Source organism: Pithys albifrons, chromosome 9 (assembly GCF_047495875.1).
Source record: "Pithys albifrons albifrons isolate INPA30051 chromosome 9, PitAlb_v1, whole genome shotgun sequence".
In the NCBI taxonomy this organism is placed as follows: Eukaryota; Metazoa; Chordata; class Aves; order Passeriformes; family Thamnophilidae; genus Pithys; species Pithys albifrons.
Window position 1 is genome coordinate 13,760,043 of NC_092466.1, and position 27,060 is coordinate 13,787,102.

At 42.7% G+C, this 27,060-nt stretch overlaps 1 protein-coding gene across 1 annotated transcript; it reads right to left on the reverse strand.

Moving 5' to 3' along the window:
• Positions 1-2,433: 2,433 nt before the first annotated feature.
• PDCD11 (programmed cell death 11) lies at positions 2,434-27,056 on the reverse strand. The gene is made up of 36 exons (XM_071563297.1): positions 26,949-27,056; positions 26,025-26,136; positions 25,317-25,448; positions 24,973-25,140; positions 23,928-24,089; positions 23,187-23,310; positions 22,645-22,826; positions 22,014-22,121; positions 21,348-21,554; positions 20,902-21,026; positions 19,922-19,982; positions 19,125-19,271; positions 18,754-19,005; positions 17,744-17,887; positions 16,845-17,045; positions 16,120-16,290; positions 15,508-15,724; positions 14,701-14,853; positions 13,598-13,713; positions 12,914-13,431; positions 12,407-12,469; positions 11,832-11,940; positions 11,277-11,366; positions 10,839-10,941; positions 10,167-10,344; positions 9,472-9,528; positions 8,565-8,687; positions 8,144-8,266; positions 7,738-7,933; positions 7,212-7,334; positions 6,755-6,895; positions 5,464-5,714; positions 4,675-4,843; positions 4,250-4,403; positions 3,530-3,695; positions 2,434-2,865 (listed from the first exon to the last, which is right to left on the reverse strand). The coding sequence occupies exons 2-36, from the start codon at positions 26,124-26,126 to the stop codon at positions 2,694-2,696; spliced, it is 5,508 nt and encodes a 1,835-aa protein (XP_071419398.1). The 5' UTR covers positions 26,127-26,136; positions 26,949-27,056; the 3' UTR covers positions 2,434-2,693.
• Between the last annotated feature and the right edge of the window lie 4 nt (positions 27,057-27,060).

Below are 27,060 nucleotides of genomic sequence, written 5' to 3' on the forward strand. Positions count from 1 at the left end.
CTTTGAACTCAAGGACTGGGAACTTATTTCTAATTTCTATTAAACATTCAGATCCTCTCCTATCCAGATGATCCTAGAATGTTTTCAAGCATTACTACATATTACTAGTTAGTAACATGGCTTTTTAGTTATTCTTGCAGTGAGTAGCACAAATCTTGTACATCAGGATACACAATTGCAGCAAGAAAATTATTTAGAAACCTTTTTACAAGTATGGTACCTTGCAAGAAGGAGCTGGAGGGTACTCCCTGACATAAAGAGGCTGGAACAACAGCTTAATGGGTGAGGCATCCCAGATCCCTGTTCAGCTTCTCTACAGATTTGCTTTGCATTTGTGGGAAGGCTTGGCTCCCAGCCTCAACATCAACTAATCTGCAGAAATGATCAGATGGAAGTTAAATGAAATTGCATTGACTTGAGATGAAAGAGAATTCATTTGCATTTCTTCTCACTGGCCCTCAAGTGCAAACATGCAGACGTGCACGCCACCCCCACAGAGTCAGCAGACACAAGGTAACTTGCTGAAACAAAGCAGTGTTCCTCTTACTTCCTTTATTTCCCTTGCCTTTCTCCTTGATAGTCCTAGTTGTTCCTTTGAACCACCTCCACTCCGATTCCTTCTCTTCCCCTTCCCTCCTTTGAAGGAAAGGGGCCAGACTCGGAATGCTTGAGAATGGATTTTTATCGTAAGAATAAATCATGAGCACAAACAATCTTTTGCTCTGTTCACCTACCTTCTCTGCTATATCAAACCCAGCCACTTTCCATGTGTTAGGATGGCGTAGGGGCTTATCCAGATTGTCCATTTTCCTTCCCTCTTGTCAGAGAGGCATGTTTGAGTAGAGAGCTGACAGTGAGGAAGGAAGCCTCCATACTCAGAAATATTCATTTGCAGTTGTGGGGATTTGGTTTTTCACCTCTCCTCTGCCACCCTGAGCATAGTCCTCCCACTGAGGCAGACCTGGATTCTGCCCCTCATGGCCCATCAGCACTTTTATGAGCATTCCTGCTGTTCCTGTTGCTCATCCTCCCCTAGTGGCAATGCCAAGGTGAGGGACAATAACCCACATGGCTTTACACACTGGCACAAAAAGCCAGGCTAGGTTTCCCACTGAAATGCAAAGAGGGAAGTCGAGCCACCTGTCTTCCTGGTGTGCTGGGTCACACAGGCTGTGAGCTCACACTCTCTGCTTTTCCTCCAAGGACTGACAACAACCCCATTACAGGGCAGCCTACAGTTTGCCAGGTAGAGCACACTTCCCAGCAGCAAGATGGGTTCAAATCAGGCTCCTTCAGTACTGAGAATTACACACAGGTCTTTCCCTGCCCACTCTAGAGACTCTAATAGCTGCAGTAATGAAGAAGAAACAATACCTCAAAGGAATCTTGGTTTCTATTGCAACGCTTATTTACGTGTGCTATTATGCAGCTAATTAAACCAAAAGCCACCTTCACTGAAGTTGTGTTCTTTAAAAAAAAGCAGCAGCTGCTACTGGATGTTGCAATCAGCCTCCTCCACTATAAGAGCATTAAGCAAAATCCGAGCACAGTACCCTGCTCTTCCTGGGGGCAAGAAGTGAAATGACTCGTTTCTGTATCCCAGCAGATTTGGGAATGAAATAAATGCTGAATCATTTAGCCTTGCAAACAATGGGCATTCACAGCAGAAGAACTGGGTCCTGAAGAGCTCTGGTTGTGAGTTCAGAGTACCTACAACGAGTAAGACTCCCCTAGTCCGGCATTTTAAAGCTGGGAACCCACTTGCTAGTGTCCACACTGGGTAATCACACCTGTTTGCATACCCTGCTTTTTCCTTTGCCTTGAGTTCTTCCTCCGTAAAACATGTGGATGATTACATCCACATCTTAGTGGAAAGTTACAATATAGAATCATAAGGATATAGACAATAAGGCACTGACATCAGTGACAGAACCTATGCAAGTACGCAAGACACCTGGCTTTTTCCAAGCAGAAGATTAGATTGGGATGACTTTTTTCCCAGCACAAATTCCCCATTTTTCTCTTTGACTTCACTGATTTCTCTCAAGAGACAAGAATTACTGAAAATCGTGATTTGTTAAACAGATGGTTGCCCAGAGAGGTTGTGAAGTCTCCATTCTTGGAGAAATCAAAACTAAACTGTATGTGGACCTGAGTAACCTAGTTTAGCTGACCCCTGCTTTGAGCAGGAGCTTGAACCAGATGATCTCCAGAGGCCCCTCCCAACTTCAACCATGCCACGATCCTGTGTTGATCTGCCAATTTCTAGGAGCACAGAAGCACTCGAGATGGATCTTTTGAAGTGTTAATTCATCCCAAAGGCAAGAATCTTCTCTGCTATCTTGACAGTGAGAGAAATCAATTTATAAGACATTATTATACTTAAAATCAGTGTGCCATAACCACACCATCTCCCCAGGAAAGTAGAACAGGTATGGCTGATATTTCTATTGAATATAAAACAGTCTATATTTTAAAACATGTCATCAACAGAGTAGACTTATTTGTAACATCTGGACAAAGCTGCAAACATTTATCAAATCTTTCCATCTCATGTTTGTTCTTTCCAGGCTGGTCATTGACCAACACTCTCCAGAAACATACTGTCCATGGACAGTCACGTCAGAACTCCACACTCTGAGTTCCCACACTGCATGGAGAGTCGAGTCTCTCTGTTTTAACTTGCACCACACTTAGGTGTCAGTAAGGGAACTCTTGGTCTCCACATACTCAAGTGCTGCTTTTTTAACAGCCAGGACACTTTCTGCTGTACCAAATTTCTTTTCATAATCCAGGTAGCGTTTGAAGAAGAATTTCATCTTCTTTGGTGCCAAGCTCAGGTGTATGACCCTCTCAAAGATGTCCCTGCAAGAAACCAGAGTGATTCAGATTGCTCTGTCAGTGACAGCACTCAGTACAAGACCTGTACCCCATCATTTCACAAGTAGAAAGTCAGGGGAAATATTCAATCTGCTGTGAAGTGCTTGTGTTTGAAGAAAGAGATTCCTGACAACTGGCCGAAATCTCAGAGTAGAAGCTTTCTATTTGCTTGTAGAACATTAAGGCTGCTGGACAACTTAAGTGAAGTTCCAGCCACTATATTGGACTCTGCATTCATTAAATGGATGTGGAAAATTACTTCCTTTTGTCAACCATTAGAAAAGAAAAAAGAGAAAGTTTCTCTGTTTTTATGTTACAAGATATAGAAGGGCTTGATCTCACCCTCCAGATACAAGGAAATCCCTCCAGAGGGACAGATGAACCTCAGTGCAAGGCCTCTAGTTTCTGTCATGCAGGCCACCACCTACAGACCGCCTCAGTCCTGTGGAACTCTGTGGAGTCTCCTTAGTCCCAGCAAGGATAAGATTTCCACACATCCCAGTTTTCTTCTCTAGGTGATAAAGATTCTCTTTTGCTCTGCTCTGGGAAGGCCTGTACAACCTCATGCTGCAGGGTACCTCTGCTCTTTTCAGGTGTCCCTCCAAGCTCTGCGCTCTGCCCCTTCCCAGCCTGCTGCACCACAACTCACCGTACTTCCTTCTGGCTGCCATGTTTGATCATGATGTCCATGTAGATGGACCAAATGTCTGTCCTCTTGGGATAGGTACTGAGGGTGTTCTCAAAGAGGGCCTTGGCATGTTCTGTGTCCTCAAAACGGAACTCCAGCTGTGCAAACCTTGAAATGACATCCACATCTGGAACAAGTAATGATGTGTTAGGGTATCACAGCAGCTGTGTTCCATATAACAGGCACAACTGATAATTAAACAGAGGCAGGCACAGAGACAGAACCATCTAGAGTCAAAAGGCTCTATTGTAATGTGGTTTGGGACCAAGGTGGGATCACAGTGGGAAAGAGAAGAGTCACAGTTCATTTTTCATTTCATCTCTCTGCAGGAGAGAGAAGTCTATTCTTGCATTCAAAATATATCATGCAGCATCCATAGTCAGCCCCACAAACCTGGAACTAGACCAAGTGAACTTTTCTATATGACTGTAAAAGTTGTCATTGCTTTGGGTGCTCTGCTTTCGTGCATCACAGAAAATTCTGTTACAGATGAATTTAGCATTTACACCCAGGTTGAAATTTCCCCTCCCCTGAGAGATAAGGGCAGCATGTTCAGCATCAACTGGTTGCACTTCTCACTTATTACAAATACCGTCACAGGCAGAGAGATCAGGGAGCAGTCCATCTCCTGGAGACCTGTCAACATTAAGATTCACATTAAGGATGAGGCAGAGTGCTTACGTTCTTTGGTGGGCAAAGCCTTGAGAGCACGTTCCAAAAGTCTGTGTGTAGCCTCAGTCTGGCCTTGCTTCAGGAGGAACGAGGCGTATTTCAGCCACACGGATTTCTCCTGACGAAAACGCTTCAGCATCGTGTGGTACAATTCTTCTGCTTGCTGGAAGGGCAGAGCTGGGTTAGATCACACAGATTCATAACTAAGACTTGTAGAGCTTTAAAACTCTTATTCTTAGGGCAGATATCTGCAAACATGGCAGAAAAGCAAGCATCAAAGCATCCTTGTCCACAGTCAATCATGACTATTAAGTCCAGTTAGAAATAGGACAGGTCTAACATGTGACAGCTGGAAGCTTACACGGCCGACATTCATAGTTCACTGGCATTACTGAATGGGATACATGCCTGGAACCTGCTTGTAACTATCTTACCTTGTACTTCTCAGAATTGGCATAGATGTCACACAGATGCTGGAAGACTTTCAGAGGTTCATTGTATTGGACAGCTCTCTCAAAGACCTTCATCAGCGTCTCCTCGGTACCATACATGTTCTCCAAGTTCAGCAGAGCTACCCAGACATTCAGCTTCTCCTGTTCTTCCCTTAAAACAGATACAAACAAGAGTATTTAGCCTTTTGCCTGCCTTCACCAGGTTGTTGCAAGCCACCCTACACAGCCTCACTGACTTGTAGCCTGCCTCCAGGACAAAGAGGACACACTGCTTCCTAAAACACCACTTTTGGAACAGAGCACAGCAGTTGCTTCACACTGCAATTTTTGATCACTGTTGTTTATAATTAAAACCCACAAGGCTGATTCAAGAAAGCACAATATACTTAATCATGCAGTAGAGATGATTGAAGGTGCAGCCTTATGGCAAAAGGGACAAGACCTTCACAGGTTGTTTTATGTTCTGATTTAAGAATAACATCACTGAAAGCATTATGCTCTTACAAACTCTTCTGACTGCTCAGAAGAATGTCTGTGCACCCATTGACACCTTTGGGAGTTACTGTGCTCATGAGCTGCAGGGCAACTGTGGTGACTCAGGCCAGACCTTCAAAGGGCCAGCTGACCATTTCTACCATTTAATCCTTCTGAGCTCACTGAAACAGACTCTGCCACTCCACACATACTGACGCTACTGTGTTCCTCTTCCACCACAACTGCCTCATCATGATTTATTCTTTGGGGCAAAGAAAGACAGAGTCTGATTATTACCTGAAAGATATTGTTTTAAGTGCTCTCTCTGCCACAGCTCTGGCCTTCTCAATCTCTGTAGCCTGGAGGTGGAAAGCCATGTACTGTAGCCAAAGGATGGAGCTGTTGGGACTGCTCAGCACCAGGCGGTCAAAGTCATCTGCTGACTGAGGCTGTCGACTGGGATCCATCAGAGCTGCCTCTACTTTGCAAAGCTCCTTCTCCTTCTTCTGCTTCTCTAGCTCCTTTTCCTTCTTTGTTTTTTTCTTTAACTGAAAGAGCAAAACAGGAGGACTGAGGAAGCACAGGCACTTTATGTGGGAATAGGCAGGCCCCACTATGTCCAAGAATAGGCAGTTTCCACAGGAAGAGATGAAGCCAATTGTTTAAGCAAAGAGGAAAATCATAGACACATCCCACCACTCCATACACAGTTCGCACCTCAAGAAGAGCAGCAGTAATGGAAATGCCATTTCTTTTAAGGACCTACATTGAGGGACCAAATACTTTGCTAGTCTGGCACCCCCAATTGCAGGATTCACACTTCTTCCTTCCTTCTCATTCTTCATCTTTACTGTCTAGGCCAGTATTCACCACTACCCTCCACTCTGTAAAAATCCAGGATACATGGGGAGAAATTGTGCAAGATTGGGGCATGTTGCTGGATCACTGTGGTGACTCAGATCTAAACTGGGCACTGACAGTTCCATGGTTCTCTGCTTTGTTACCTTGGGCAACAAAGCATCAGCCATGCACGGCCTTCACAGAGGTGCATTTGAGGGCCAGAGGAAATCCTAAAGAGCAAACATGAAAGGAGCTCATGAGCTTATTTCTGATTTTGCTGAATTGCTCACACCAGAAAACTCTTCTAAAGGTTAAATCATAAAAGAAGATTTTTTTGGTGTGTTTTTCTAAATAAGAGGACTATAATTTGGAAGGTTGTTCATCTCCAAATCTTCCTGTAAATTTACAACATGTCAGAAAGCAAAAACAGGGCTGACATCAGATACAGAAAATTTTACTTTCATGAAAATATTTGGCTCTAAATACTTATTTTTTTTAACATGTCAACATAAGAAGCCCTATTTTTCATACAGCCATGCTAACATAGGGCTTTTTCTCCTCTGCTTTAGAGATAACTGCTACTAACTCCAGTGTTCAGAGTAGTTACACAAGTTCTGTGTCAGCTGTCAAAGATGTTCCCTTGCGTTAAAAGGCTTTGCTACAGGGCAGACAGACATGCAAATACTGAAACACCACATTGCAGCCACTATGTGGCATCTCCTGGGCAGACAACACTAGAACACAGTACCTTGGACTGCGGATCCTCCTCCTCGCTCTCTGAGCTCTCTTCCTTCTGATTCAGCACAGGTATATCCATTGCATTCATGTCCTCATCCCAGGTGAAGCCCATGGAAACCTGCAGCCTGGGAGCTTCACCAGGTTTCCTTATCTGCTTATAGGAAGAAAAATGCCCTGATTTTTATTTTTAATTTTTCACACTGAGACCAGACAACTGCTCTTTGCTTGTGGCATCTCTCTGGACAGCACTATTGACTTCTTACACTTGCAAGCAGCCCACTAGCAAAAACATTGACTCTGTGGTCACCTTTTTAAAACTCAAACTATCTCAAGCCATTTTCAGATGCACAAACACCAGACTGTGTCACTCCTATCTGCAGCAATGATACTCACTGTCATCCAAGGCAGAACTGACACATCTCAATAAAAAGTAACTTCAGGCTCAGGTTCTCCTCCAAATGTCTCACCTTAGATTTCTTTTGAGCTGCCTCTTCCTCCTGGTCATCCTCATCCTCCTCACGGTAATATACCTCAATTCCACTGTCATTTTCATCTGCTGGGCAGATCTTCCTTTTTTTTGGCTTCATCTCCTGCAACAAGGGGAAATGAATGGATGGTGGAGGGAAATGACTGTGAGGATCTTAAAGGCAATTGTGACCTCAAAGCAAAGAGCCTAACAGCAGAGAGAGGGCAATGCCCTGCCACGACATCCCCTACTATCCTCTGAAATAACAGACAGCAGAGGATAAACCCATGCTCAGCCACATCAGGGTGTCAAGACCAAAAGGATATGCCACATAGGCAACACAACTGGGCTGCTATCTCAGCTACCTCCCACCCAAAAAGAACAGTTTCTGATCTTTGCTAATCTCCAGTACAATTTTTTTTGTAGCCTCTATAATTGCTCAGCCTCATCCCAGTGGATCTTTCTAGTCCCTTCAGTATTTGAGGCAATGAAGTCCTTTAGCATGTCCTGTGCAATCACATTCATACCTGCCCACTTTCAGAGTTTCCTCTTCTCCTTTTTGTCTTCAGCTTAGGCTCTTCACTTTTTTCCTTATCATCTGCCTCTCCTTGCTCATCCTCTGCACCATATTGTGGTAGGCCTAGGGATTCAGGCAAGACACTTGGCATCCCAGTGTCCTCAGGCAAGAGAGAGAGCTCAATGTGTTTTTCTTTTGCATTTACACTGTGGTGTTCATTGCCAGGAGTAGCATGACAAAAGAAGAAAAAAACCCAGAGTACTTATAATGATTGCAAGTATCTGAAATTCTTTCAAACCTTCCTGTCATTTCTCCTCCCCTTTTCCATCCTCTCCTCCTCCATCATTAACCATCCTCTCCTTTTCCATCATTAATTCTATTAACTCATTGTCCCTTTTAAAGAACATTGGACCTACCCAAGCACTTTAGCAGTGAGCAGCTTTCCTTCAGGCAGGTATTTTTCATATAAGGAGTGTTTCTGGACAAAGTAAGGGGAAACATTGTGGAACTGGATTCGGCCCAGAAGAGAAGTGGACAAGCTGAGAAGAGGAAAAAAACCAAAAATAAGTATACCACAGTGGGGGACAGGGAGGAAGAAATGTGTGGTGATTGTATTTGTGGCACCACGAGTTCTATGTACTTTCACACAAACTTTCCCTACTTTAATTTCAAAGGCCCAAGAAAGTATGAACATCATCTTCATTCTCAGGAGGAAACGTATTTTGTGACATAACATTATGCCAAAGACCACCCCCAAACAAGATTCTACAATCACACATTCAAAATAAGTTCTCCAAGACACATCACTCATCCAAATAATTTTCTCAGGCTACTCACCTAAAGAATACACCTGATGGAGTGACTGATTTGACATAGCCTCGCACTATCTGGCCTTTTTTAACATCCTTAATACAGGTTATTTCAACATCTTGCACTTTGCTGTTGATCTTTGGATTTAGCCTAAAAGAAGAGAGGTTAGAAGATAAAGCACTTGTCTGAATAATCCACACTGCTCTGGGTATCAAAAAATAGATCAGTATTAACAACAGTTAGTACTCTCTGGAAAACCTAGTGGATCAGAGACACCCTTCAGTTTATACAAATGCACTAATCGACTATCTGCATCTCTGCCAAGCTGTACACAGCACTAGGGAATACACATGCTGCTGCAAACAAAGCCAAACAGATCAGCCTGGCTTCCTCTGACACCAAGAAAATGAGGAGACTAAAAAGGTGTCTGAAATTCTGAACAGCATTTGCTTGGGTTTTGCCCCACTTATTTCTAAGATACTTCACTCCACATAAGCAGTTTTGTTTCACAAAGGAAGACAAAGCAAGAGGCTCAGTTTTAAGTGGTATTAAGGGCTAAGTCTGCTGTGTAATCAAAATTGTTAAAATGCTGCTGAACATTGAAGCATAACGTGTTTTTATTGCAAATTCAATGGCAGAACTTTCTCTTTCTTCCCAAATAAACAAACAAAGCAGATAAATCAGGCCTATCAAGTATGATAAATAGAAATTAAATCTGAACCCACTTGTGTAGCTCTACATTAAGTGTCAGACATTTCTCTGTTTGCAGATACAGGAAAGTCATTCTGAAACAGGAACAAGCATCATCCTTTCAAAAAGAAATAATCCTGGTCCTTTGAACACTTTACACTGATGTGCCCAAACCAATGCTTACTGTATTTCACTATCCTTTTCTTCCCTAGTGGGAGACCAACAGACTAGAGGAATGACATACCGGGATTGCCGCAGAGATAACTGAATTTTGCCATTCTCATTGGAGAGGATGTAACACCTGCATGGGAAAGGAAGGGGAGAAAACAGAAAGCCTTTTTATCCATTATAAAAAGCCACAGGTAGGAAATAGGTATTTTCACTAGTAGAATGAAGCTCTATAGGAAACAAAGCACTCTGTTCCTTTGAGAATGTACTGTCTAAAACAAACCAGCATGACAGAACAGTTCATAAAACTAGCCAAAGCGCTTTTTGAAACACATCTTCTTGCTTTACCTAGTCTCTGTCACTAATATGAAAGAAGTAAAGATTGTTACAGCTGCATCACTTGGCCTGTTGCACTTCCCAGCATTCCCAAAAAGTCTGTAAAGCAGGGAAATGCAATTACTTGGACATTACAAATGTAAAAGCAATTAAATTGCCAAACAGCTCACAGAACCACTGCAGAGCTGGGATACCTGGCTTCCCATCAGCACCTTGGCTAAGAGAGTAGCTGTCCAAGAAGGCAGCTAAAAAGGGGCTTCTTCATAAATGAAAGTACAAGATTTTCACCCAAATGCATATAAGGGAAGTCAGCATTACTTCCTAGACATAGATTGACCTTATAGTCTGGCATCATCTCATGGCAGTGAAAGGCCTCTCACCAGAGGATATTTCTAAGCCTTGAAGCCTGAGGGAACAAGGAAGAGAATTACTGACCTGACAATCTTGCCAACTTTGAAGTTACCCAGAGGATTCTCTGTGTAAGCATCACTCAGGTGAAAGATGCTGACTTTGCCAGTCCTCCCACCTGGCACTGCAATGGTCAAACCAACGTGCGGAGTCACCTTTGTTACCATGCCTACAGTGATGGTGCCTTGCTCCAGTGACTGAATCCCTGGAAGAAGTGAAGGTAAATATGAAAATATGAAACAGCAGAGGTAGTAAGTCAGTGAAGCTGATTTTAGCTGTCTTTATTACATATCAAACCCACCACCTTTCAGCAAGGTGCAGTCTATGCAATTTCTCAGTTCACAGCAATGTTCGCCTTGGTAGCCCAAACAAGGTCTCCTTGTTGCCCAATTCCAATATCCAGAATAACTAACAAATGTTGCCAAATGTACCATCTCATGTCTGAGATCAGAAGGGAATATGTTCACAAGGGCTCAGAGAAGGGCTGCAGTCTGAGACAGTAGGATATTGATTCTGCAGTCTAAAGGTCTGGCCTCTCTTGTCTTACATGCTATTACATTTAGGTCAGGGCCCCAGGGGTTAGTTCTGTTCTACAAAGAGGTACAGCTTGGCTCTGGAGTGTAACATCTTCACCTGACGGCACATCTCTGAGTAAAGCATTGTATGTGGTGGGGTCCTGCTGTTAATGCTCCACAATACCTGTGAGTGACAAGAAGAGGTTTGTTTCAGTGGCATCTGTTCCAGTCACTGTAGCAGATATTGCCTGGCCAATTTTAAAGCTTTTTTCTGGATGTTTTAAGACCTGAAAGAAAAGACATATTTCCACTTATATCCAGAAAAAGAGCTTTGCACAACTCTGACAGGTGTTTCTTCTATGAACCTTCACCCTTTGTGTACACATCTTTCATGTGCACTGTTGACTGATAGTTCAGTCAATGCTTCAATGGCTCTGCTGCCCAAAGCCAGGCTGGCTTACAGGCACAGTACTCACTTGTCAGTGAGAGGCAGCAATGACTAATGGGCAGAGCACTGGGTTGTGAGTTCACATGGATGTCAGAAGTATCTGCAGCCATTACTTGTGACCACATGCACACAAAAAAAATAAATCTGTGTAGCTCACCTGTAACAGCCTCTTACCTTGGTGTTCAGAGACAGCAGTAGATGAGGAACTCTTCCTCGAATGTCAGGGGCAACTTCTACTTCCAGCCAACTTTTGAGGACGTTATACTAAGACACCAAATAACCAGACAAGACAGCATGATACCTCAGGAAAAAAAACCCTTCCCTGGCAGAAATTCGTCACAAATTTTTAAGGCTAGAAAGAACTAGTCCAGCCTTGGCTTTTGCACCAAGCAAAAATGGTGACTTGGATTCTACTTTTACAAGCATAATACTGCTGTGGGTCACAGACAAGTGCACACAGGGTATCAGCAGTGAGTGACAATACTCCAAGGCAATTCTGTCTGAGTGCACGGTGGGAAACAACTGCTGGCAACAAACAGACACGTCAAAGAGGATGAGTCAGCTTGACTCCATCAAGTACAGAAAATTTTGATTTTTTTTCCTACTTTCCCTGTAAGACAATGCACTTGTCATGGGCCATTCTCACAGTTACTAGCAGTGTCAGGCCCTCGAGGTCACCCTCACTTGCTACCTCCCCCAGCACACTTCCTAAGAAAACACTGACCTCACCTTTTTTACAAAACAGGTGACAGTCTGTCCAATATTGTAGAGTCCAAGTTTTTTGACAGCACTGTCTTCTTTAAGGTTCAGCTTTGCTGTGATTTTCCCTTCTTTGTCACTATTTGCAAAAAAAAAAAACACCAGAGGATATCAGTAACACAGCTTTGATTCTAATGATGAAGATGGAAGTTAGAAACTCAGGAGATGACGGTGAGCCAGTACTACTCTGACAATGTCTTTGACATTCATACTCTCCCCAGCTGCATTGTTCTGAAAGGATTTAATTATTCCCTAACAGGGACTCTTTCTGAGATGAAGAGACGTGACAAAGTCCAGATTCTCAGAACCTCAAGCCAAAAGGACATTCAAAGGAAATCATGTGCTAAGAGAGGACTGTAAGGTTTAACACAGCTCCCAGATCCAAGTTAATGTGGAAGAGAGAGTAAGAGGCCTTGCTTCACTGCATACATGTGAAGGTCCCTGCTCCTGGCCAGCTCCTTCACAAATGGGAAGTAAAAGGCAGGGAACCTCCAAGGATACAAAGTTTGTGAAGCATTTGCAGACACAGAGAGACTAACACTTACCTTGGTCTAATGCTGAGCTCTGGAATGGACTGTGTGAAGTGTGGATGGGTGATGGGCAGGTATCTAAAGAAGAGGAAAAGGATCAGAGCTTCTCCTGATCTCCCTAGGCCCCACTCACCTACATTTAGTCCCTCTGCACTGGGTAAAAAACCCAGGCACAAGCCCTCTAAAACTACCAGAGCCTTCCAGATCCACTTCTTCCTGGTACTATTTCAGTGGTAATTTAACCAACCAAAATACTCCAGCAAATTTAGCTGGAGTTTAGACATCATTTTTCCTTGGAATCTATACTGAATATAAATACTGCTAAATAGGTAGAAAGCTAATTCACTGAAACCTGAATCAGGGACAGAATAAATTAGCAGATTTCCTTAGGCTTCAACTAGTCCAGCAAATGCAGCTGTACCAGCATCTGCTGACCAAGGAAACAGCCTAATGATCTGAATTGAGTAACTGTTTCACCCCTTGCACTCCCCCAGAAGCGATATCATGTACATGTTTTCTCACCTGTGAGTATTCACATCCCTGACTCCAATGACTCGAGCAGTCACCTTCTGCCCAGCTTTCAGAGTAAACGTTGGAAAAGAGCCTATGGGCACTTCATCCAGAATTCGGGATGCATGGATTGAACCTGTCAGCTTGTCATCAATAGCAACTGTGACATGGGTTGGTTTGATGGATTTAACGGTACCAGTAACTGTATCCCCTGGGGAAAGCGAGTGTTTCACAGCAGGAAGTGTCTCTTCTGATACTGTCTCAGATTCGTTCCGGACCCTCACAAAAAAATTCTTCTTTGCTGGGCCTTGTAGTGCTAACAAGACCCCGTGGTCATTCTCTTTCACTGCTCTTAAGGTTGCAGAGATTGTTTGTCCCACCTTCAGCTTTTCCGAGTCAAAGCGGAAGGTGTCGTTGAAGTGAGAGGCGATGGGCACAGCCACCAGCTGCCCGGTTTCCAGCAGAGACACGAGGGCAAACTGTTCTGCGAGATGCTGCACCACAGCAGAGTGTTGGGAGTTCTCTCTGAGCTGCCAGACAGAAATGGAGATAGTGATTTCTCCTGCTGAGCCTCTGATTCCCTCCACCCTACCTCCCACAGTTCTAAAGGAGGAAACAGGCCCTCTCAAAATTTATTAATCACATAGAGTTTGCCAGACAAATGGAAATACAGAGATCCAAAAAGTGAACACATACTCGCTTGGGTCTTTGCTTTAACAGTTCTTCCCGAAGAGAAACATACACCTTGGATGTGAGGGCATCCACATGAAGAACCGATGCCTTTGTTTTCTTACCAGGGACAATATTTCTGTCTGTAAATGAGAATAAGGAGATTACGTCCTGATGACAGAGAAGAATTCTGAGCTACAGAGATAGCAGCACATGACAAACAGGAAGGGTTTCATTCCTGGAGACCAGAGGCTGCTTAATTTCTCTGGTTTCTGAGTTACGAAGTCAACTTAGTACCAAATGTATAGTAACTCCTTTTAAAAAACACAGATTTTTCCAACATTAATAGCAATAAGAGAGCTTTTTATTTGGAAAAAAGTCTGATATTTTCATGGGAAAACTACATTGATTTTGTGAAGATACAACTCTTACATAATGGACCCAAGGCTGTCTAAAAATAAATTCAAGATAATATAGGTTTTGAAAAAGATTTTCCCAACATTTGCACAAAATTATCATCAGTCTATCTGTTGCTAAAGAAAAAAAGGAAAAGAAAAGAAAAAAGAAAACTCTTCTGAACACAGAATTGCTGGGTTACTCCTCCTGCTGAAATCAGCAGTTTATTTTGCTTTCACTGGTTTATTCATTACTTGGGTCTGCACAATATGACACTTTTCTGCTTTAATTTTTGAATTGCAAAAATATCAAAATTGCAGTCTTGTTTTAAAGCCACACAGATTTTTCAAGAAAAACTGACAGCAATTTCAGATAGAGCATACAAGCCATTTCTTTACAAAGCAAGAAGAAAAAAGCCAAGAAAGCTGAAACTTTTATTACTACTTTGTCTACATAACATATGGTTCAACTAAGGATCCCATGGCAGAAACTTGACTTTATGAGATGCCCAAAATAGGAGGCAGGATTAACTGAGGCACAGGTAGGTTTATATTATATTTTCCAAATTACACAAATGGGTTGGCAAGACATTAGGAAACTAAACCACTCTTCAAGGCCATCTCTACTCTGATCAGACTCCTCTTGTATTAGTTCCTCATTAGCAGAATTAATCTCGGGAGAGAGGTGTTAAAATACAGACTGAAAACCGACACAAGCAAAGGAAAAGCCCTCACCTCCCAAATGGTAACGAGTGGCAGTTACAGTCAATCCTGTGACACAGCTGCCACTGAACAGTGCTGAGCCATCCTCCCTCACATCCTGCACGACCAGCTGCAGCTCCTTCCCAGGCACCAGCTCACAGAGGCCTTGGGCCATGCTGGACTCCCCTAAGTAAAGGGAAGACAAAGCGGGAAGTTAGTTTTACCTAAGTTGTTTCTTTGCAAAACCAAGACAAGCCTCCACATTTACTCAGTGGTGCATGAACAAGCATTTATATCCACCTTCATGAGGGAAAACAAAGTTTAGGCTCCTGAATCTGCAGAAATACCAAGTCAATTCTAACAGTCAAAGTAGAAACACTTTTTCGACAATAAGGATCTGATAAATTTGGAGAGGACATTTTCCAGTCTTATAGAAACACTGGTGCACAGCACTGCATATAGAAAAAGGTGAAAGCAAAATAGATTGATACTAAAAACACAAAATAGATCTGTAACTTCACTCTTACAGGAAACAAAACATTAAAATGTACTGAACATAACAAGAATCTAAAAAGGCAAAGTCAGAATCTGATAAAAATAAACTGCAATACATCCAGTGTATGTAACACTAGAAAAATAGCATGTGAGAAAACCTTTGCTGGAGGACCTATAATACAAGTAGGCAAATCTATTTGAACAAATTCATCCTCATGTAAGTACTGGGTTTGGGCTATCACAAGCACTGGAGTGCCTTGTACTTTCTAGTTAAGCAGATCCCAGCAAAGGCTCATGGTAGTTTTTGACATGACCCCCTTCAGCAGAACATGTGCAATCTTTTACCTTTTCTCAACAAGTCTTTAATTTCTTTCAGCTCCTTGAAATATTGATTCAGGAGGGCAAAGCTCTCTGCAGCAGAATCACCCGAGCTGCACTCTGACACCTTCAGATTGAGGAGCACACGCTGCTTCTCCTCATCAGTGCTCATCACCTTCGCAATCACAGTCTGTCCCACCACAAAGTGGTCCTTGGTGTCTGTCACAAACTTGTCACTCATGCTCTGTGCAAAGGAAACAAAGGGCAAAGGTTACTGAGCACAGCTGCTACCTATCAATCACCCCCAGGGCTGTTCAGAAGGGTTTGAGTTAAGACTTTGTGAAAATGTATCAAGAGAAATTAATAAAGACTAACAAAATCCCATCAATTAAAATGAATTACTGAAACCACATTAAATCCTTGTTGAAGCTTAAGCTCACTTGAGTAAAGCCCTGTGTTTCACTTTGGAAGTGAATTAAAATGCAAACCTAAAACCTTTTACCCTGTAGGAAGAAGCTGTGCAAGTGCAGGGTCTGCAACTCAATTGCTCCCTTCTTGTTACTGCACCTTTGCTAAAAGCCATGTTTCAAGCAGCCTGATCCCACACGTGCTACTTAGTGAAGCAAAGGCACCGCTTACCACTTTGGGTGCCAGTCCTGTCACACCAAAAGGGAACTCCACAAACACTCCAAAGGGCATCACATTCCTCACATAACCAGTCAACAGCATGCCAGGCTGGATTTCAGAGAAGCTTCTCACAACTTGCTCCTCCTGTACAGCAGAAATCACTGCAGACTTTCTGCTCAAGATCTGAACAGCCAATTAGGGAAAATCAGAAAGATGAATGAAAAGAGCATGATGCCAAGAAAATCTCTTGGTGCTGCCATTGTGCTAGAGCACTTGTTGCAAGCTAGAGTACAGGAGCTCTAAGTGTAGCAATTCCAATTTCTGTCTTGATCCGTCCACACAAAAATTTAGCAACTGATGTCTCTTAAGTTGCTCAGCATTAAAGACACATGTTGCACAGTTGCAGAAATACCAACTCCCTAACATTTCAGTTTTGATTTTAGGATAGGACCAGCAAAATTTTTGCTAAGGCTGTGATATGATTAACCTTCCAGAAGCTGGCTGGGAAAGTCAAGTCAATTCACAACCAAGACCTGGTTCTGAAGGGATTCTAGCCAGAGCTGAGCCTCACTTTTAATACAACTTATAATGTCTCTTTGAAGTATCACTAGCTTGACAAGCACTCCTACTTCAATACACTAACTAGTGTATCTTCTGTTTATTGCAAGCTCTCTGAATTCCTGACAGATTCCTCCTCCTGCCCACTTTGTTTGACTGGTTCAGGTGGCAAAGGATACAATGTGCTCCCCCTTGTCACTTAGGCACATAACTCTGGGCAGGACATCTCCCTCTTGAAGACAGTGCCACAGGAGCTTGGAGGTAGCAACAAAGTCAGAGAGGTGCAGTGTAGGGATCCAGGCAAGCACATTGCCTTCATCTTCTAAGATAGAAACTTCTAACCCATTATCTTTCTTCTTCACGACTTTCACATCAACTATCTGAAAAGAGAACAATACAGTGATAAAAAATTCCAAGCATTTTTAAAGTTGTCTCTTTTGATGTACCAGGTACCAAATGCTGTGCTACAGGGCTTTTGACTTGCCTCCCAGCTATAGATGAGACAATCTCACATCAACAAGGCTGAGCCTAGAAAGTATGCCAACACTGACAGTAAAAGAGAAACTAATTCTCAGTTCTCAGAGAAATAAAGAGTTAGAAATATTCTCTTGGTTTTGACTTTTTATTTGAAGGGTGAAGGGAATAATGTAATCAAGATTAGAACTGTCCTGTTCCTGCATTAACAGTGTCTGCAGGGAAGGGGAAACTGTTTCTTGCAAAGACAACAAGGAGTGTTTCAAAAATTCTCTTTGAAGTTGACTTTTTCCAGGGAGCAAAAGCAGCTGCTTTTGGAGTGAGAACATCAGCAGCATCCAGAAAAAAAGGGAGGACTGCACCTAAGGGTAGGAGCACTAATTGGTACATCCAGAAGGACTGTCCTGAGACTCCTTTATCCTGACCTCTGAAACCAGAGATACCCTTTTTGATCCAGGAGGCCAGACACAATAAAAAATGCACATTTAATGCTATTTCCTGACCACCATAAGCTTTCCTTGAAGTAAAGTTGTTCAAAGTGATATGAAATCATATGGAAAATGAGAAGGAAAAGTAAAAAAAACTCAGTTACTGAATTCAATACCTCTCCTATTTGATATTTCACTTCCTGTTTCTCCTTTGAAGTACATTCCCTTTTGTCCTCAGGGCCAGACTTGCTTGATAACCTGAAGGACAGCAAGAGTCTTTCCTCCTGGGGCTCACATTTTAAGACCATTACTTTAACAACCTGCAGAAAAAAAAAAGATAAAATAGAAGTCTAATTGAGGTGATCCTCCTCCTCAGTGTGCTACCACCTGCAGAATGAGACAGAGAAATATATACACAGTACACTTTTCTCTCACACCTGAGGGTATCAGGTCAGTGACTATAACTTCACAGGTTCAACCAGAGACAAAAGTACATCTGGTCACACAGACACAAACTGGAAGTACAAAATCGTTAAATGACTTGTTAAAAGTATGTAGTAGGTCTTCTGCAGAGTTGAGAATAAATTTCAGATCTCCAGATCTGCAGTCAGAAATCTTGACTACAAAATTACCTTCTTCCTTAACCAGCCAACAAACAGCAGGATTAGAGACAAATTAAAGCACCAGAAAAAATAATGAAAAGGGTTGAGATCTCTATAAGTTTGCCCACAACAAAGGTCAGAACTTGGTGAACAACATGGTTGCAGATGCCTGGGATTTGAAACCAAAAGGAAAACCAGAATAATGCAGAAGCGGAAAACACCATCCTTGATTCTGCAGGTAAGAGTTTTAACTTCCTTAGAAGAAACTGAAGCCTAGAACCCCAAACTTCTACTGAGATCTAAATAACTTAACCAAGTGTAGTGTCTACATCACATGCCATGCTGCCTTCTGCACACCAGAACAGAGAGAGCCTAGAAACAAAGGCAAGTCTGTGAGATACTTGAAGAAGAGCTGCTCCTTTTACAGCCTAAACCATTTAAATGGAGCACAACTAAGTAAAAAAGGACAAAAAAAACACTTGCTGTAGCTGGTTCCTCAGAGAAAAACCCACGTTGGAGCCAACTCAATTGCAGATTTCCATTTTGCATTCAAACACACAGCACAGCATAGGTACATTAATTACCTGGCCTTCATAGAAGACTTTATCTGGACAAGATATGGGTTCTGAGCTCAGCTCATTCTTGGGTACCAGACCTTTGACATCATTGTAGAATTTCACAATGCAGCCAAACTCCCTTGCACACACCACAAAGCCATGTGTGATCAGCCCTGGGTTTGCATCTTCATAATTTGTGAGAACTGGAAGCTTTGATTGTATGAGACTTTTCTTTAGAGTAAGGATCAGCTTCTTCCCTGCTGGATTGCACTCTAGCACCTATAGGAATGGAGTACAAAAAGGTTCAAAAAGCATGTCTGCCCTTGCCTGATCAATCCAGCTGACAAACAGAACAGAAGACTGCAATGCAGCTGAAGATCCTGCCTGGCAGCTCTCACCCGACACTTGACTTCATCTCCTATGTTGTATTTCTTCTCAGGCTGCTTTAGGATCACATCAGCGAGATGGATGGATGGCACAAGTCCTTTAATCCCATCAGCCACTTTCACCTGCATCCCAATGGGTTTCAGAGAAACTACTTTGCCCTAAAGCCCAAAATAGGGAAAAGAATTGGTAAATTCAGCATGAAAAACAGACCCTGCACAGGTAAATAATAGCCAAAACACTACCACACTCAAAAAAGGTAATCTCAGACCAGCTTACCCTTCACCCAACCAATCTGACCCATTGACTTTTATATATTCCATAAGGTGGTTGTACAGCCTCTTCTCTTTAAGCATGTGCTATTTCTGTAAAATCCTTATTGACTCTGGCAAACTACAGTTGTTACCAGAGACATATCCAATACAGACATGAATGAGAATGATTGTAACTGAGTAACTTTCTGCGATCAATTGTGACTGTTCATACATGAACTTTACTCTGAGTGCAAGATAAGTTTTAGTTTCTTTCACTCGTGTCTTTTTAAAAATGCATTCATGACCATAAATACATGACTGACCATGGCTAAAATTTCATTGCCTTGGTCACATCATGAATAAAAACCTGAACAAAACAGGGAAAAATATTACATTCCATTAATCAAGTCCTGCAAGGTGAGGTTTTTCTCACTTTCATGTCACTAGTCTGAATCGCAAGTTGAACATACATATTAGGCAGAAGAAATGCACATTAGCTACATCTTTGCCCTCAGTCTAATGGCCACACAGTACTGCTAAGTTCTTCAGAAACTCACCTGCACCACATCACCTGTGTGGATATCTTGGTATAGTAGAAACCGTGCTTCAATAATCTGACTAGGAAAGACACACAAAGGGAAGACCAATCAGTCAAGTTGAAAACAAATCAAGGATAAGACCAGACAGTCCCCTCTTTGACTTGTCCCAAATATCCATTATTCAACACACTACCCAGTGCTCTGCAACTCCAAGTTCTGTGTTTTACTCCAACTGATCTATCTCCCAAAACAGCTCTCTGGACATTAAATGCAGAAAGGTCCATCCACCTCCATTCCATGTGACAGTCACACAGGTATGGCCCCATGAAAGAAGTCATCATCTGCTTTGCTTAAAGCCACACAGATGGAAATACTAAGAGAGAGAAGCCAAAGAGCTGAAAGATCAAGATTCAATTTCCTGTTCAGCCATGGTCTTCTGACTTATCTTGGCAGAAGTAATTTAGACTCCTTGTGCCTCAGCTCATCAACTGTAGAGATGGTGACCCAATACTCTAGAGTATGGAGAAGATATGCAAGATCCCCAGACAATCTAGAGAGAGGCGGGGGTCTGGCAGAATAGAGAGAACTAGGCCAGCCCTTTGTGGGCTGGCACCTTTCCTCTTCCATTCCTTTTCTAAGAGGAATCTTCGTCCCTCTTCAATTCTTGGCTGGAAAATGGCAATTTCCCAGCCCCACTGGTGTCAAGGAAGGACTGAGCTTTGTGCCAAGAGAAAAGGTGGCAGTCTTGGGCTCTCAGGTGCCGATGATGCTGCGCCATAACATTAAAAAAACACCCAAACCCTAATCCTAACACAAAAGAGAAGCCTAGCCCTAACCCTAACCCTAGCCCTAACCCTAACCCTAGCCCTAACCCTAATCCTGACACAAAGGATACAAATCCCCTAGATGGCAAATTCCAGTCTACCAAAGCAGGGCCGTATTTTTCACTCTTGAACACACTCTTCAATCAGTTTTCTGGAACAGTCCATGATACTTACTACTTCAGAGATACAACACACATCTCATCCATCAGGCTGTAGTCAATAATCCTACATTTGTGTTTGCACCCTGGTTTAAAAGCCCCAGGTTTAAAGGATTTTCTGTTCTTTGAAAGATGCTTCAACTAGAAAATAAGAAATGACAAGTTAGTGTTTGGAAAGTGGAAGACCTGATATAGACCTTATGTTGATGTGGTAGCATCTGACAAATTTGTTCCTCTAACATTCTTTTTGAGTGTACTTCACCAGCTCTTCCACAATAACACTCCTATATTTCAACTTGAACAAGGAGATGTAGGATTTGAAAAACATCTTCCACATCATCTTAATTTGATTGTATTGTCTCACAAAGAGCATAAAGGTAGAAAATAAACCCTTCTCTTCACCTCCCTTCCCAGGAGGCTAAGATAGATATGGAGGCCTTGCCTCACCAGCCTGGTACTTACCCGTGCAAATGCAAGAGTGCCATCATCAAGCTCGAAGAGGGCACCAAACTGCTTGTAGAAAGCTTTCACTGTGGACTGCTCCACCACGGCCCCCATGCGGTCACTGGAGAGCTGGTTGGGGGATCCCCCAGGGTGGAGGAAGGCCGGCAGCAGCGTGAGCCGCACTGCCTTCGAGCTGGGGTGCACAGAGAGGACACAAGCCTTCACCTGGGAGAAGATGGTGTGCTCATTAAACATAGGTTTGTAAACAAAATGGGAGAAAGGCACATCACTCATGCTTTAGACATTCTGCTTGGTACCTGAACTCTTTGTCCACGTACAAGCCTTTTCCAGTATTACCACTAAGACATCACTTCAGCTCTAACACCATCGCCAAGCAGGGACTTTTGCTTTTGTCTGTTGTTTACAGACTAGTCTGCTATCAATGCAGGGAGGGGAATATGACCACACAAGACATGTTTCTGTCCCTTGCAAGTCTCTCAGGGTTTCCAGTAACCCAGGAATGGCTTTGCTTTTAACGGCTGTAAAGCAGCCATGTAATTCAAGTAAAAGATGGGAAAAAGAGCTCAGTAGTAAAATTTCAGAGATAATTCCACAGAAATGTTGGAGAAGGTAAGAGATGCTGTAAGCAACATACCAACTCCAGCCATTCTCCACCCTCCTTACCACTTGATCTGAAGAATAGTTCATGGATTTCTCTGGGTCCATGTGCATGAAATCCACAATGCCAGTGAAGTAAGACAGAAATGTCAGTTTCATTCCAAATGGGGTCACCTAGGAAGGGGAAGGAAAATGTGCCAAAAAACATTTTGCACTCAGTTTTCATGCAGCAGAGAGAGCAGTTCACACATATCAGAAAAGGCACTGTCAGTGTTAATCAACAGGCATATCACAAGAGACACAAAACTGCCAACAATGCTGCTTTGTACACTGCGTAGCAAAAACAATCCTTTAGCTTTTTGATAATGCTGTGTGTACTCTGAAGACTACTGCCACCCTGCTGAATACTTTACCTAGCAAAAGGCCAGAGAAACACAAAGAGGATCCTGTTCTGCTTCAAGCTTCATCACCAACTTCAGGCCAAAGCCTGTATACTCACGGAATAACAAGCAGAACAGAGATCAGACCTCAGGTGAATGTGGCAGAGGGAGTGTCTAGCAGATAATGTCTGTTACTGTTAAGCAATTCAGCCCAAACAGAAATTTTCCATGACATAAAATTCTTTCTCTTTCACCTGTCTCCTGCTTTCAACAAGACTCAAACCCACTTCACAAAAGAAACCCAAACCAGAGCTTACCTTCTGCACTCGAGCTTTCACCACCAGCCCTGGCAGTAAGTTAGAGAGTGTCCAGTTCTGTTTCTCTGTGGCAAGGGATGCAGCAACCTCTGACCGATCAATGGACAAACGGACCACTCTGCCCTCATTCTTCACTTCTGTGATGACACAGTTCAGATTCTGCCCTATTTTCAAGTCAGGCCCTACAAAGACAAGTCATAGCATAAAACCTCCACCAGGAACACTCAGGGATTCCCTTCCACTCTCATCAATGCTTTTTCAGAGTTCCCTCTATTTTAGGTAACTATTCTCAATCTAAGTGAAGTTTAGGGCGAGCAGCAATGAATGGGCTTGGAACAGTACCATAGTCTGTCAGAACAGGCTGAAACACAAAGGCTTGTTGCAGATCAGCCACAAAACTGCTGTTTTCAGCAACCTGCAAAGACTCTGCCTTGACCCAATACCACAAAGATGCACTAACACTACAGATGCAACAAGCTTTAATCCTTGCCATTCTCCACCTCCATTTTAATTGCAGCAGATGCTCCTGCACTACTTCTTACCTCTCTTGACTGCTTTGATGTAATTTTTGGCTTTTTCATGAGGCAGGAAAGCATGAGCCCCAGGGACTCCAATATCTATGAGGTAGCCATGGTCTTCCATGCTAGATACAGAGCCAGAGAGCAGCTGTTGGGAGAAAAACACTGCAACTCAGTAATACAACAAAATAGCTGAGTCTTCAAAGAATGCACATCTCATAAGAGATTTCCTACCCAAGTACTCACTTGTTTTGTACAGAGAACTGAGTTTTCTAGAGCAGTAGAAACAACACTACATTATTCTTGTTACCCAGCTCATTTGGCAGTGAGGTCTCATGTCTACCCTTATCCAACTATGCAGGTATGGAGCTCACAAACCAGCAGAAAAAAAATAGTGATGCTCAAAACCAGCAGGTGCTCTAATTGCAGGCACATGCCTACAGTCATACAGCTGGAAACACAAAACCTAAACAACCAAGCACCCCTGCAAGGCATGTTAAATATTACTCTGTACAAAAATTACAAAGAAGCCTACTCAGGAAGAAATCATTAAATAACTTGTCCATATTGAAACAGAATCAGGTGAATGGATTTCATGAGTGACAACCCAGAGCCAAGAACCAACACCACTCTCACTCCACAGGTCTCCTCCATGGTAGGAACAGCTCTACAATCTGCTTTGATCCAATGCAAGGACAAACTAAAATATTCCTCCACACACTGTGCAAGAGCCTAGAGAGGCTGTGACAGGCCCAGCAAACGTACCATGCCCGTTGCTAGTGCTGAAGCATTCAGGCCCTTATTGACCTTCTTGGGGTCAATTGATAATTTGATACTGCGATGTCCGTTGTCAGTTTTCTCAATACCGGTCACGATGCACCTGACCAGTGTCCCTGGAGAATACGTGTCCAACAGCGAATGCAAGTCCTGCCCAGCAAGATGATCAAGAGAGAAACATACAAATTTTACAATATTAAATAATATTAAAAGATCAGAATTTGCTACTGAAGTTAACTTTTGAAAACAAAATCCCATACGAAAGTCCTGTTTCTCTGTCAGCACTACAATAAAAAGCAAGAAATGCCACAAACAGGAGGATCTCAATAGAGGGGCAAGGATGACACTATGTTATGTCAGCAACACTGATAGGCTTTGCTTAAAAATGAACATTGTTTGGGCTGGAGTTGGGAGACAGCAGCTGAGGAAACATCTCGAGGTTAGTGATCACAGCCTCACCTCCCTCTTTACCAGAGAAAAACACCACCACTAAAGGCGTAGTGCAGATCCCACATTCCACAACAAACCTTGGGAAAACCTATGGACCATTGACACCGAAGAGAAAGGGTAAGACATTATTCCACCCTCTCTCTTTCTGGCAATCAGCCATTATCAGGAAATTGCAAAGTTAGCTTTGAAAAGCGGGTTTCCAAATGTCAGTCTGTGTTAGCACCACGCAGCAGCACGTGGCTTGCGTCAACACAGAACTAAACTGCAAGGACCATGGTCCTCCCTGTGCCCCTGAGAAACGCTTTCATCCTCACATCATTTTCCAATCAACTCCTTGACTTCTTTCCATTGCTGTCTACAGCCAGGGATCAGTATTTAGCCTCAGCAGCAGAGAGGTAACAATAATCTCTTTATATTCAACAGACTGTTCACAACGTTCAAGGATTATTTAGTCAAGGCTGAAATAGCCAAGGTGGTCAAAATCAAGTCAGCTGTGAGACTGGTGACTTCAGGGTTGGTTCTGAGGTATTACTAACAATCCTTAGCTCCAGGTACAAATCACAGCCCTTGTCCAAGGTCTCACCTCCGGGAGTTCTCCCTGGGCCACCTGCTTGCTCAGCAGTTTGCTGTAGGCATCGCTGATCTGCGTGATCGGCACAAATCCAGAGAGACCATTGGGCAAACTGATGACCAGCTCATAGTCACTGACCTCCTTTATACACCCCAGGAGCAGCATCTCCTCACAGAGTGCCTGGGAAAGCAGGAAGAAGAGCATACTGTGAACACCTCAGCAAGTCAGTGACAACAGGGTGGTAAACACCATTTTGTACTCAATCACTGATACATTTTACAGGTTTAGGGAGCAAGAAAATGCCATTTTTATGTAGCCCAGAAAAGAGATACACACAGTATCAAATATTTATGCACCTGAATTGTGAGTGGTCTTATATTTACAACATTGTCTTTAGCAGTGGTTGTTTTCTCTGCCTTGAACTTTTTCTGCTTTCCTTGATCCTTTTGACTCCTTTTTCTTTTCTGGGATTTTTCTTCATGGTGAACCTAAAGCAGATGACAAACAGAAAGAGAAAAAATAAAAGTGGATAAAGAGACAAACTTTGCACTAAGGCAGAACTCTGCTGCCATGAATGAAATCAGAAAAGAATACTACGACCAGAGGAAAAAGAGAACTACCTTGCTAACTGCTATATGTCTAAATGCAAGTCTTACAAAGCATCTTCCGTGGACTGAGGATGATTATTTATAAAACTGTGAATCTTAGGAATGGAAACAAATTATCTATACCACACTCCACTAACAGAAAGACCAAATTTAGTCTATATCTAATAACACCAACCTCACTACATAGCACTTTGGGATAAGATGCTTGTGGAAACTCTAAAAGCTAAATCCTGATCAATAATTTTGACTAAAAATTTCTCTGTCGTCACATTCAACATCCATCAGACATTAGGGATCTTTCAAGAAATCAGGAGAAAGGTGGATGTCAGCAGTCATCTGTTTCTGGGCATGCCTTCTATGGTTTACTGCAGCAGTAACAAGCAGGAAGGATTGCAGGTCAAATTCTGATAATGGAAGAGCTCTGAGAAGTTAATCAAGAACATGCAAACAACATACATCAAACAAATTGTCCCGCTCTAACTTCGGCTTGGGTGTTTTCCCCTCTGTGGGTTTCTTCTGCACACCCCCTCGAGGGAAGTTTTCTTCCATGGATGCCATGCTTGCAGTGCTGTGGGACAAATGATAAAACAGATGAAATGTGCAGCCGTTACTCTTGTTCCTCACAAACACTGAAGAGGCATAAGAGTGAACTACCCCCAAACTAAGACAGACTTTGGATGGCTGCTCTACAGTCAGTGGCAAAAGAGAAACTCTTGTCCAAATGTATTTAACACTTGACTGCACTGAAATGTTGCAATGGTCCATCTAAATATGCACATCGCTAACACTTCTTACTATAGTCCAATGCTACTAAAGTATTAAAGTATTAATTTTTAAGGCATTTAGCTGCACGAAATATGTATTCATAAAACTGCTTTGACCATAAGTTTCCTAAACTGATATTTATTATATTCAGTGCACAAACTGAAATTACCAGTTTCAGTAAGCAAGGAGCAAGCTGTGAGCAAAACACTGCGGAAGCCTGGCCTGCATTTTTACTTTTTCGATACTACTCATAAAGTTTATATAATTTGACACCTCTTTGTGCAAGCTGCACGTGCATGTATAGATGTGTATTTAATGGATGTTTAACCTTACTGTTTCAATCAGCAAACACCTTATTTATTAGGTCACAATTCACATGTTACTACCAATGGTAAGGAATAGAAACTACTATTAGTAGCAGCTACTATTATTACTTAACTGTTATTAATTATGGTGCTTATACAATTATTTATATCATTGCTATTATGAGCCAACTGTACTCCCACAGAGATCAGCGCAGAAACCGCACGCTGTCCCATTACAAGCAGTCTGGGAGATATAACACACCTTTAAAACTAAAGCTCATCCCGGCGCGCTTCGCCACCGCGCTCTTACCTGCCCTGGGCTGCTCCCGGGGGGACCCCCAGGCCAGAGGAGTGGGATCGGTACCGGGATGGGGATCGGGAGGCGCACGCGGAGCGCCGGGAGGAAGCGGCGCGCGGGGCAG